This window comes from Lissotriton helveticus, chromosome 8 (genome assembly GCF_964261635.1).
Source record: "Lissotriton helveticus chromosome 8, aLisHel1.1, whole genome shotgun sequence".
In the NCBI taxonomy this organism is placed as follows: domain Eukaryota; kingdom Metazoa; phylum Chordata; class Amphibia; order Caudata; family Salamandridae; genus Lissotriton; species Lissotriton helveticus.
Window position 1 is genome coordinate 315,900,155 of NC_136069.1, and position 12,367 is coordinate 315,912,521.

At 42.6% G+C, this 12,367-nt stretch overlaps 1 protein-coding gene across 2 annotated transcripts in view; it reads left to right on the top strand.

Moving 5' to 3' along the window:
- FGF9 (fibroblast growth factor 9) overlaps nt 1-9,962 on the top strand; it is a 108,846-nt gene extending 98,884 nt beyond the window's left edge. Inside the window, exon 3 of one of the 2 annotated variants that reach the window (XM_078657091.1) lies at nt 8,803-9,962. In XM_078657091.1, coding sequence (XP_078513217.1) covers nt 8,803-9,048 — 246 coding nt within the window. In that variant the 3' untranslated portion in view covers nt 9,049-9,962. The remainder of the gene's footprint in view (nt 1-8,802) is intronic. The other variant, XM_078657092.1, reaches the window with a different exon arrangement.
- Nucleotides 9,963-12,367: the final 2,405 nt, after the last annotated feature.

A 12,367-nucleotide genomic window follows, 5' to 3' on the forward strand; every position in this document is an offset into this window, starting at 1 on the left:
TTGTCTAATGTCCCTGCAAAGGTATTCAGTCTGTGGGGCTTTAAGTAGGCGGTGTGCAAAAATTAACAGTCTGTGCATTTGAATTTAGTGTACCTAGTTACCTTTTAGGGATATTCCAGAATGGTTTTCCTTGTCTTTCTCTCAGGTCGCTGCCTTTCTTTCCTCCCCAGCTTGTTCTTAGACTTGTCATGCTAAATTTAGTCATGAAGAGGAGGCTATTATAGAGGCAAGATATCAATCTGTGTCCACTTTTAATAGTGAGGAGAGCCTGCAGCATCTCGTCCATGCCTTCCGATTACACAAGCGCTCTGTATGTCAAAGACTGAGACTCCAGTAGTCCTCCTTCCTCAGTCAAAGTAGTCAGACTTTTAATTACCCTAGTTTTGCAGCAGTCATCCATGGTAAGAGCCCAGCATCTGTCCATTCTCTCGTTCTACTGGCTGTAAATACTCCCCCTTCCCAGTGGGTTTCATTACAGTTGGGGGTAAGGTCAGGGCATAAGTCGGGTCTGCATATACAGTTTGCAGCCCTGTGAGTCAGTCTGGATCTCAACTGACAGTCTTCCATGAGTGTATCTGTGTCAGAACTTCCTTGGGTGAGTCTGTTGTGTTTCCACTCAGTTCTTACCCCATGAGATTCCTTAAAAGTTGTAGCAGTTTCCACCACAGCAGCTATTTCTCACTCAACCTGTGATCTGGCGTGCTGTTTAATTCCTTTAATGTCGGGTCATCTCTGCCGTTATCTCTTTGGTATTTGTCATTTCACACCATGTACTCCTCCAGCCAGTCTTTTGCGTCGGCAGGCTTGTCAAAGAATAATGTGTCCATCAAGCATCATCCTTAGGCCAGTGTCCTGGAGTCACTGCTTAACCCTCAGGAACAAAGCTCTCTTATGAAGGATTGTGGTAGCGTAGTCAGTGAAAATGTAAAGAGTTGTTTTTGATCTTGAACTGCCCAATGGTTGCTGAGCAAAGCATAATACAGCCCTTATCTTAATATTGTAGCAGGTTGGAAGCCACTGTCTGTGGCAGGGCCCTCGGCAGCAGATGCCTCACCAGGACCATGTGCACCCTTTCCAAAGCAAATAACTTTAACAGGTCTTGCCTAGCCACCTCCAAGTAGGATACCATATTGGTTCCCTCAGAGTTCTCCTACCAAATGGATGTTGCGCACTTCGGCGTTCTGAGACTATGTTAAGACGGCCCACCTTTTTAGACAATTCTGCCACTTGCCTCTGAAGCTTGTCAACAGAGGACCATGTCTATTCCTTTGCTTTCTCTTTGCATTTCAACTTGTCCACCAGTTTGTGGTGGTCATCTTGAAGTATGCTCATGTCTATAACCATTTTTATCTATTTCGGTCTACAGTGCTTCTCTTGTTGCAATACTTGTTTCCAGAATTTTGATCAATTTATGCTTTCAGTCTAATATATATACCTCCATTATTTGAATTTGAATTTAAAAATACTTATAGAGCGCACGTACACTGAATCCGTTTCATGGCGCTGGTGAGGTCACTGAGTGGGAACAAGGAGAGAGCTAAGTGCCAAAGGCCTGCTGGAATAGAAGCGTTTTAAGTGACCGCCGAAACTCCATGTAGGAGGAGGAGAGTCTTAAAGGCAGGGGGAGGTCATTCCAAAAAGTGGGTGCAAGTACAGCAAACTTCTGCCCCCCTGCCCGCTTCTTTTTAAAACGGGGCGTAGTTAGTAAGGCCAGGCTCGAGGAGCGAAGGTCTCTAGAGGGAACATAGGGAGAGATTGCCGAGTTGATAAAGGCAGGGGCAGTGCCCGCTCTTGCTTGAAAAGGTAGACACCCTAACTTGAACCTGGCTCGTTGTTTTATAGGGAGCCAATGGAGGCTCCTGAGCAATGGGGTCGAATGATGAGACCTGGATAAGCCAAAAACCAGGCGGGCAGCCTGGTTCTGTACCAACTGCAGGCGCTGCAGAGCATAAGCAGGGTCTCCATTATAGATGATGTTGCCGTAGTCAATCTTTGACAGGACCATGGCCATTAGGATGAGTTTTAATGCGGAGGTGGAGAAAAACCTGGCAACTTTCCGGATAACTCGAAGTGTAAAGAAACAGGAAGAAACCACAGAGTTGATATGTGAATGGAGAGTTAATCGATTATTAAGCATGATCCCAAGTGTTTTGACTGAACAAGAAGGAAGAGGAGGGGGCCCAAGTGAAAGGGGCCAAAAGGAGGGGGACCAGGGGTTGGCAGCCCCGCCCGTCGCCACAAGTTCTGTTTTATCCGGATTAAGTTTTAACTGATTGATGTTCATCCAGTCTCGGATAAATAGCATGACGGACTGGAAACTGCCAACTCCTGAAGGGGAAGAAAGATAAAAAATTAGTTGTAGATCGTCTGCATAATTATATACAGTGACCTCCATATTCTGTAAAGCAAACACCAGTGGAAAGACATAAAGATTAAATAATAAAGGGGAGAGAGCAGACCCCTGGGGGACACCACAGTTGACATTACGCAGAGGAGCCGAGAAGGTGCCTAGATGAACTGTTTGAGTACGGTCCATCAGGAAAGACTCGACCCATGCTAATGCTAACCCCCCTATCCCCGCCGCCCTGACACGTGATAACAGAATGTCATGATTCACAGTGTCAAAGGCGGCGGATAAGTCTAATAGGACCAGTATCTTGGGGGTGTTGGCGTCGAGTCCCTCCCTAAGTTGGTCCATGACCGAGATCACCACCTTCTCGGTTGAATGTCGTGGTCGGAAGCCAGCTTGACATGGGGCCAGGTAATTGCTGTCCTCAATAAAGGAGCTCAGCACCTGGGAAACATGCGCCTCAGCCACCTTTCCCAAGTAGGGGAGCAAGGATATGGGACGGTAGTTAACTAGGGAAGAAGGGTCAGCCCCGGGCTTTTTTAAAATGGGGATGATAGTGGCAGATTTAAATGCAGTGGAGACTAGGCCTTTAGAAAAGGTATCATTTAAGACAGTGAGGGCAGGGGCAGGACAGGCCAAGAACACCTGGGCCAGAATGCGGGCCGGACACGCGTCAGAAGGAGACCCAGATTTTACACGCTTAAGAAGCGGGGAAAGAGATTCACTAGTTAGCTTCGGGATGTAAGTGAGGCACTGGGTATTTTGTGGCGAGGGACAATCTAAAGGAGAGTTTGATGGGGGAGGAATGTGTGCTTTTATTTGTGCAACTTTGTCAATAAAAAACTCATTCAGTGAGTTGCACAATGACTGGGAGGGTGTGATCGTGGGTGAGGGCCTGTCTGATAGAGCTAACTCGTGGACAGTTGCAAAAATTTCACGGGGCTGGCATTCTGCTGTCAGTATGCGTTGTGAGAAATAAACTTTCTTGGCCTCTTGGATGGCTTTTTTATACTCTGAAAGTAAGGTGGTATAGTTAATTTTACTGACAGGGCAGTATTTCGACCTCCAAGCCCGTTCTGCTTGGCGGACCGTTAGTTTAAGTGCCTTCAGAGCAGGAGTAAACCACTTGTTAGCATAGTGGTGGTGGTTAATAATGACCTTCTTCAAAGGGGCCTTTTCATCACGAAGATGGATTAGCCAACTGTCCAAAGTGGCCAGCTGGAATTGAGAAGGTGTATCAGTAAGATCAGGGCAGGTGGCAATTAAAGAATCACAGAACGCAGGAATATCAACACAATTCCAACTTCTAGCCCATAGGGTTTTAGAACCACGAGGGGCATTTCGCAAGCGCAGGTCCAGGGAAAAGGACAGTAGATGATGGTCGGACCGTACGCAGGGAGCGATGGACAGATTGGTAGTGGGTAAGTTAAGGGTCCATATTTGGTCTAGAATGTGGCCCCGGGTATGTGTAGGGGCACGGGCGTGTTGATTAAAATTTAAGCTTGACAGTAGTGAGGTAAAATCCTTAGAAGTAAGGTCTTCTGCGGGATCGCTGGGCCAGAAATTAAAATCGCCAAGCAGAATCATTTGTGCTTTCCCTGCTACATTGCACTGCTACGGACTTGCTGTGTACCATTGGTCTGCTCCCAAGTCACAATGCTCCTGTCAATTTTCAATTTCAATTAGTCTCTTATAACCTAAACTAGATTTACAGGGCAGCCCCCCCCTCTCCCAGTTTCTGCCTAGGATTGAGATTGTGCCAAGGGGCCATGTCTCTGTATGCGCAGCCAGGAGGTCTGACTCTGCCCCAAGGTATGGCCGACATTAACAATCTACTTGTGACTTCCCTGGGCTACCATGTCCCTCAGGGTTTGTTCTGTTTAAGTCAACCACCAACCCCTCACCACAGAGCAGGGGGGCATTAGCAGTCTTTGAATGCAGTGATGTGATGAGTGGTTTTTTCTTCACCGTCGGCTGCTAAAGTCTCAAGTCCACTCTGTATCATGGACGGCCATAGGCCCCTGCAATGCAATCCACAAGCCAGGCATGGCAGGGTCCTGAGGCGGCGCTCACCCCAGACCATCTGCTCTCATCTCCTGTCCTGGAGAAGTCCAGCTGACACTGCTCTGATCCTTCCTCCTTGTCCCCTTTTACTTGACGTCTGTTCCACCTGCAACAGGATGAGCTGGACAGGCCTCCAGCCCTTGAAGACCTTGGAGTGAGTCCCAAACCTTTAATCTTCTCAGGGGGCAGAATGGCCCCCAGGATGCCGCAGGGCTGCTAATATGGATTGCAGATGTCCGATGAGCGGTGGCCTTGCTCTCTGAACACTGCAGGATTACATGGCTCTCACCGCTTCTCTGCAATGACTTCCATCTTGGGCCAGGGTCTGAGCCCTCGTGTTGTCTGCCTCTTCAGCCTGTCTTAAGCCCATTCACCGCCATTAACCTTGGTATCTGATTGCGTCAGGCTATGAAGAGCTAACTGCTTCTGTGGGGTTGTTCCACAGGATGGTGGGTGTAGTAATAATCCAAGCTTGAGGTAAGAAGAAACTTCTTTATTTGTAGTAAGCATAAACTGTACCCTCAGCTTGCCAGTGCTCAAGTCGTCTCACTGAGCCCTCAACATTCTACAGTGCCTTCACCTGAAGTTTCTAAGGGTGAACCAAAGGGCAGCCTTAAACGGGGGTGGCGGAGTGTACCAAGTGGGGAGATTATAACACATCATCCTCCCTAGGGAAACCAAGGGGAGATTATAACAGTGGGGAATTGGAGTGTGTAGCCGTGATCCCACAATGGAGCAGCAGTCTGCATGCGTGGCTGCCATGCCTCCATCTCTGCACAGTAAGTTATTGAATATTTCTACCCTCTGTATATAATCTGACACATATATTATTCCTTTCATCTGGCCTAAATAAGCCTCTTTTATTTTTAAAATATAGCACATACATATAGATAACCTTTGTGTCAATGTCCTTCAGCCATTGACTTCTTTTGCTCATGAGCCTTCAGCCACAGATCCTTGGCTCAGTTTGTGGTGCTCATCTTGAAGTATGCTCATGTCTATAACCATTTTTATCTATTTCGGTCTTCAGTGCTTCTCTTGTTGCAATACTTGTTTCCAGAATTTTGATCAATTTATGCTTTCAGTCTAATATGTATACTTCCATTATTTCCGCAGAATCTTTTGTGCTTTCCCTGCTACATTGCACTGCTACGGACTTGCTGTGTACCATTGGTCTGCTCCCAAGTCACAATGCTCCTGTCACTGGTTTGAGACAAAATCGGTCACATCTTGGATCAGCCCACATGATTATTTTAGTCTCACTGTTATAATATTGGCACCTTAGATGTATCCTTCCAGCTCCATTGCTATACATGCAGGACTATTTTACATTTGAAAAGTACAGTTACATCACACATTTAATATTTTCTGTCCTACTTTGCACCTACTTTGAAGTTAACAAAGCAATATTTTTTTATTATTAGTGCAGCAAGGTATAATTAAAATTATTTTAGTCTGTTCTCAAGGGTGAACCTGAAACAAAAATCGTAAAATTGTAGCTAATATTGACTATCACTCGATGGCTTTCTTTATCTCAGACATGCACTGGAGCACTGTTGAGATACAAATCACGAAGTGAGTGCGCCCAGTGGCTCCTCTCCCCTGATTTACTGTCTCCTTTCTGCTGCTGCTAGGATGCTGCCTCGTATCACAATACCTAGTTCTACTGCAGTTGTGAAAGTAGCTCCCTTCTAAGCCAATGGAACAGGCTTGTAAATCGCAGTTCGAGGAAGACCTATTTGCTTTGCCAATGTGATGCGGAAAGAGAAGCTGTACCCCAATTTTCGTAAGCAATTAAAAACTTGACTTTTTAATCAACACTGCTAATTCAGATGTCTTGAGTCTCTGTTATGGTCTGCGCTGGGAAACCCTTGCTGGGTAGCTGTGCGCATTAGAAAAATACATTAACATAACAATGTTTGTGCTATACTGCAATAGTGATAGTGATCTCTCCACACAGTAACAATGTCAAAGACTAATCCATGTTAAAGAGTAAATTGTGAAATTTAAACTACTTAGTTGATATTAAGATGTCTGGTCTGCCTTACCTTGTTGTCTTGGTTGCAGAATGCACATATTTTTAGCAGGTATCACTGTTCTCATGTTTTAATAATTGGCATATTTTACTAAAATATGAGAATGTTAGTCATTCTTAAACTGGCTCTATAAAGACATCCGCAAATTAACAGTCGATCCTCTAGCTGCACTTTGTCAGAAACTGGAGGATGACTTTGGGGGGGTGTTGCATGATAGGGAAAAGGACCGAGCGCTGGAGTTCTCCTAGCAGGTTTTCCGCGACTTTTTGTTTAAGAATATACAATTCTTTATTCTTCACAGGGCCTACCGAATTCTGTCATAATTGCATCGCTATTTTTCCAAAGCACACATTGGATGCCCACTGTGCTGATCTCTCGATGCGGACTTCAGGCACATGTTATGGTCCTGCCCAAACATACAAAACTATTGCCATTCAGTACACGCCACCCTTGGCGAAGTCACTGAACTGCGGGACATATACTCATGGGAAGCATGCTCCTTAGGTCTGTTAGATGCAAAAAGCAACTAAAGTTAACACACCCGATTTGCAGCACTGGCACTCCTTCTCGCCAAGCGCACACTTACACTCCACTGGCATTCTCCTACTGCTCCACAATAGTAGTGTGGCATGGGGCAATACGGAAAGAGAGCATAGCGGAGGAGTACGCACTCTGTTATGAGGCGGTGTACGACTTACGCAAACTTCCCCTTTCCCCCAATGGGCCACTCTACTTATGCACTTCCAGTAAGAGACAGGGAACGACGATCTACCCCCATCTCATGATTACGCCCCAAACTCCTCCTGCCATTTACGCAATACTACTCCAGTTGGAAGCCCACAACTTAGCTTCTGCACACTCCACGCCTGCCCACCTACACGCCATCCCCGACCCATAGAATAGCCTAGCCTCCCCTAGCAGCCATCCTGGTCAAGCCCCAGCTACCTCTTCTGGAACCGTCCACCTAACCCCTCCACCAGATGTATATCGCCAGTTTAAGCATTACAACACCACATTGTTGTTGACGCTCGCTGTATAATGAGCATACTCTACAATGCTAAACCACCTGATATTTTTTCATTGTAGCCCTTTGATCTCTTTACTGACAAACCTAGATGACGCTTGGTATTGCCCGTTGTCAATGTCAACCAACAACTACCACCTGCTTATGCTTTAAAATCCATTAAAAACAATTAATATAAAAAAAGAGTTCTCTTCACCTGTAACAAATTACTAGCATTACATCTTTCACAAAACCCACTTCTTCGTGTCGACGATTACCAGGAAAGAAAATGCATATAGTATAAAGTGGTTATTTTCAGTTCAAGGTATAGCACCTGCTAGTAAAAAGTAGTTACCTATTTATTTTGGCCGAAATCTGGAATTCATTATGTCAGATGATCCAGAACACGTTTGAGGCTTCAGAGGATATGATCATTGGCTTTCAACAAAGAAGTCCGCAAATGAAGATATACTATTCTGTGAATATTCAAGATATAGACAGTGCTTGTGCATAGAGAAAGCTCCGGAACATGAATTGTCTAAATGGTGAGAAAATATACAATTACTAGACTAACGGAGACCACTAAAATCATTAATGTGAAACTTTGCCCCACAGATGAATACAATTTAATATTCTGCCATTTTTAACCTTGAAACTCAAAAGACCTCCCAGTTCTCTAATTCTTAGACATTTTTTTATGGCGGTGGCTTAGGTATTAATTGACCAATGTTTGACTAATTCATTTGATGTTTTTTGTAATACTTTGTATGAGTTACTATTATTTGCTTGAAAGGCTCGCACCACAAATGTTCAAATAAAACTGACACAGAAAAGTTACCAGTTAATTTTATCCACCATAGTTTTAGTCTCTTCTGTTTCGATTCATTGAATATAGAGCTATTGATCTTCAAGTACTGTGCAGGAAATATTTTTTCAAGTTTATTGATGAGTATTAAAAATGTTTATGTTAATATTGGTAGTTTAAAATGAGCGTACTTACAATTTGATAATAGATTACTCAAAAATCCTGTGGTTCCAAGCTAAACTGGACATGGAAATGTGCAGTTAAGATGTGTGGGGTGTGACTACCTAGGTTTGAGTTCCAATGTGAAAGTTAATTTCAACTGTGAAAATATAGGGATTGGAAGGTTTGACAGAGGGCCTAATTTAGGATAGCATTTTCACAACATTTTGGCGCTTCAAATTATACTGCTGGATGACCACCAACTAGCAGTTTCCAATTTATTGTCATAACTAATCTTTAAAAAAATCAAATCTTATTATAGAAATGAAAACCTGTCCAACTTTTGAGCATCGTTATTTATGTCTCTTTTCTATTGTGTTTGCAGGAGAAGTTAAGCCAGGAATGTGTCTTCAGAGAGCAGTTTGAAGAAAATTGGTATAACACATACTCATCTAATCTCTACAAGCATATGGACACTGGACGACGTTATTACGTGGCTCTAAATAAAGATGGAACCCCCAGAGACGGGTCTAGGACTAAGCGGCATCAAAAATTCACACATTTTTTACCTAGACCTGTGGACCCTGAAAAAGTGCCGGAACTGTATAAGGACATCTTAAGCCAAAGTTGACAAAAGACGATTGCTTCACTTGAGCCCTTATAAAGTAACCACTATAAAGGTTTAATGCGGTGGGTTCTTAATGATTAGCTGTGTCGTCACGTCAGCTCCACTGTTGCCAAACTTTGTAGCATGCATATTGTATGATGGAGGCTTGGATGGACCATGCTGATTTTGTTCTGCACTTGAAGGTTTGTCCTCCAGGAGGAGAGCCTATGCCTACTCGCTTGATTTAAGATGGCAGAGACAGAAAAAGAGAGAAACACAAGCTGAAGCAATGATGGAAAGGCCTGATGCATGCTGGGAGATAGCTGCGCTTTTTCATTTTCGGTCAGTTGTATTTCATCCTATATCGGCATAGCTGCCATACTCAATTCATCAGGATTCCGAATGGCAGTCTACTCAAGTGTATGCTGCGTTTGCAAAGGCATGGAAAGGTGCAGTCTTACTAAAACAAGAGACTTTTCAGTTACCTGCTCCGTGGGGGAGTCTCGTCCCATGGAGTTTAAAGCAAAGACCTCTTAGTGAAAATAAAAAGTTAAATTTATTTATAGAAATTCCAAAGGCAACATTATATTTATTTTATATATTTATTTATTATATAGAGTTTATTTTTAATGAAATATGTACAGATCAGGTGGGCAGTTTGGAAGCTTTAGATTCTGTAACCATTACCTAGCAAATGCCACTATGGCCCTGTGGTATGTATTCATGCAGGTGAATATATTTGGTGCATGGATCCACCAATGGCGAACAAAAATATCCAGCAACCCTAATGTATTAAAGGTGACAATCTATTTTGTGCCCATGATATTGTAAAAGTATGCATACCACTCAATGACACTGAGTATTCACTCTTCTGACTGCTTGTCTCATACAGTAGCTAATCCCCATAGGATTAAAAACAAGGCTGGGTCTTCAACTTTCATTCTGTGTCTTTCCTCTTTCCTCTCTGATAAGTGGCTTTCAATTATTCTAACATCCTAAGCGTGGAGAGCTTGTATAGTCTACCATATACTCATCTTCACCCGTCACGCCTCTTAGTGACATCAGAGCGAATGTACTTCCTCTGCAGATGTGATGTCAGCAATGTTTTAGAGATCTGTTCAGAAGAAACATCTGCACCTGTTTTGCAGTAATTTTCTTTACAGCATGTGGCTAGGGATCAGGGAGACAGATCGCTGCAGAAGAGGGCCTGTGGTTCGTGCAGAGAACCAAAAAGAATCACTTGGAGACTTTCTCAAACGAGAAGAACCTGTTCCTAGGCCCACACGTAAACTTAACATAGTATATTTGTACACTGGCTATCTTACAAGGAATTAGAGAGAGACCAATGTAACATCTATTATGAAACGTTGCATAAACATGACATATTAATATCCTTTTCTAAGTAACACTTGCAAATGATTCAAATAAATCTCTGAATTATAACTTGGGGAAAAGTGCTAGATTTTTATGTTTTTTCTTTTGTGTTTCACATAAGAATCATGAGGGCCAACTATGAAGAGGTTACACTTTATACACCTTATGAACCTTTTTGTAATATTTTTACAGGATGAAACAAAGAAATAAATCTTACTTTAAAGGTATTACATTTGGAACTTTTGATCGGAGAAGGAGTTTCTCATTGGGACGAAGAGTGTAAAAAGTGCCGAACTAGAGTTTTATTCAGTTTAGTTGTATTTTTGCTTCCCTAAAACAATGGGAGTTGTCTCCTTCACTGACTTATTAAAGGTCTGCCCATCTGTAAATCAGGCGGGTGAACCTTTAGTTTCACAGAGAGGATTCTCTGTCGCCTTTACAACAGTGTACCGTTTCCGTCAAACTCTAAATCAGCACCTCCAGTTCTTAACATTGTATCTTTCTGCAAGTTTGAACTATTCTGAAAAGTCTTACTACTGATCTATTATTTATACATTGATACGGTTGTGCCAATCTGCTGTAGAACGTGTGTTACTGATGTACCTAAAATTCTCTTCTTTAAGCGTGGAATGCTCAAAGAATGTAGCACTTGTTGCTTTAAACAAAGTAAGCAATACTTTATTTGTTCGATTAATGAAAATCATTACAAAATCACATTAAGACCAACATTATAAAATTCCCACCTCATTAATTAATTCTGCAAATACTGTTATATAAAACAAACCAGCCATTAAAAAAGCAACAGCCCACTGAATGAATACAATTTTTAGGTAACCTGATAAACGTGCAATCAAGACACGAGAGACTTTAAAAACCTCCTAATTATCCAACCATAAACTTTCCAATGCACCCACACCATCGTTGGACTTAGGACATCCTGTCACCAACATGGCTGATGAAGCAGTTCTTACATTACAATACACCATGAAAATTCATGATATGGAAATAAATACCCATTTCTAAACTTGATTAAGCATTTGCTTCTGATAATGCAAATATGAATCAATTAGACCTATCCCCTTTATGATCGTGCAGTAAACGCACTTTCAATAGATGGAATAAAACAAAAATGTACATGAGCAGACTTTGAGTTAAGAGCAAACTAAGGTTTTTTTATGGAAAGCAAGGTCTGCTAAAACTTGACTTGTTGTTCACTTAAATAGACTTGCCAAAGGGTGTACAGAGTGCAGCCTGTTGTCACATTTATCCAGATCCTTGTCTGCCGTATACATGAATTTGACTAATCGACATGTTAATTGGCTGTCAGTGCCCTGCAGACTCTTTGCTACTGCAGTTTTGATTGTATGTATGCCCAGTCTAATAAAACCGGGACAGATACCTGTTCTATGTAAGTTAAGTAACTTTGGGCATATGCAAATGATGTGCTCCAGTGACTCAGAACAAAGCCACATCCTCCACAGCAATTGCAATTCTTCGACCTTAATACCTGTAAGCTATGTTTCCGTGATGCGGGTGGGACCAGGAGAAACCTAAGCCTCATGATCTTGGTTCTTCAAGAGCGTTTCAATTTCATTCCCATGTAGGACTGAGCGGCAGGTGAAGTGTAAATTGATATAATATCACGGTTGTAGATTTTCTAGCAATAATCTTAAATGGACTGTATTGTAGGTTACTTTGTCATTTCTCTAAAAGATCCATTACATTGACTATTCTGTGTAAATTGGCAATTCCCTGGAGATATATTAATTGAATATATAAATGTACCTGCTCGCTTAATTCACACCAGCTTAGATGTTTTTGGGATTCCTACTTCAGAGTTCTTCAGCCTAACTGTAGTGCAGAGCCAGAAGATCTACCAAAGAGCCAAGATTCAACAGGCCAAATTCTAGTCTGTTGGACAAGCCCTGTGGAAGACTATAGACTGCACAGATAGCAGTGGAAAATATTT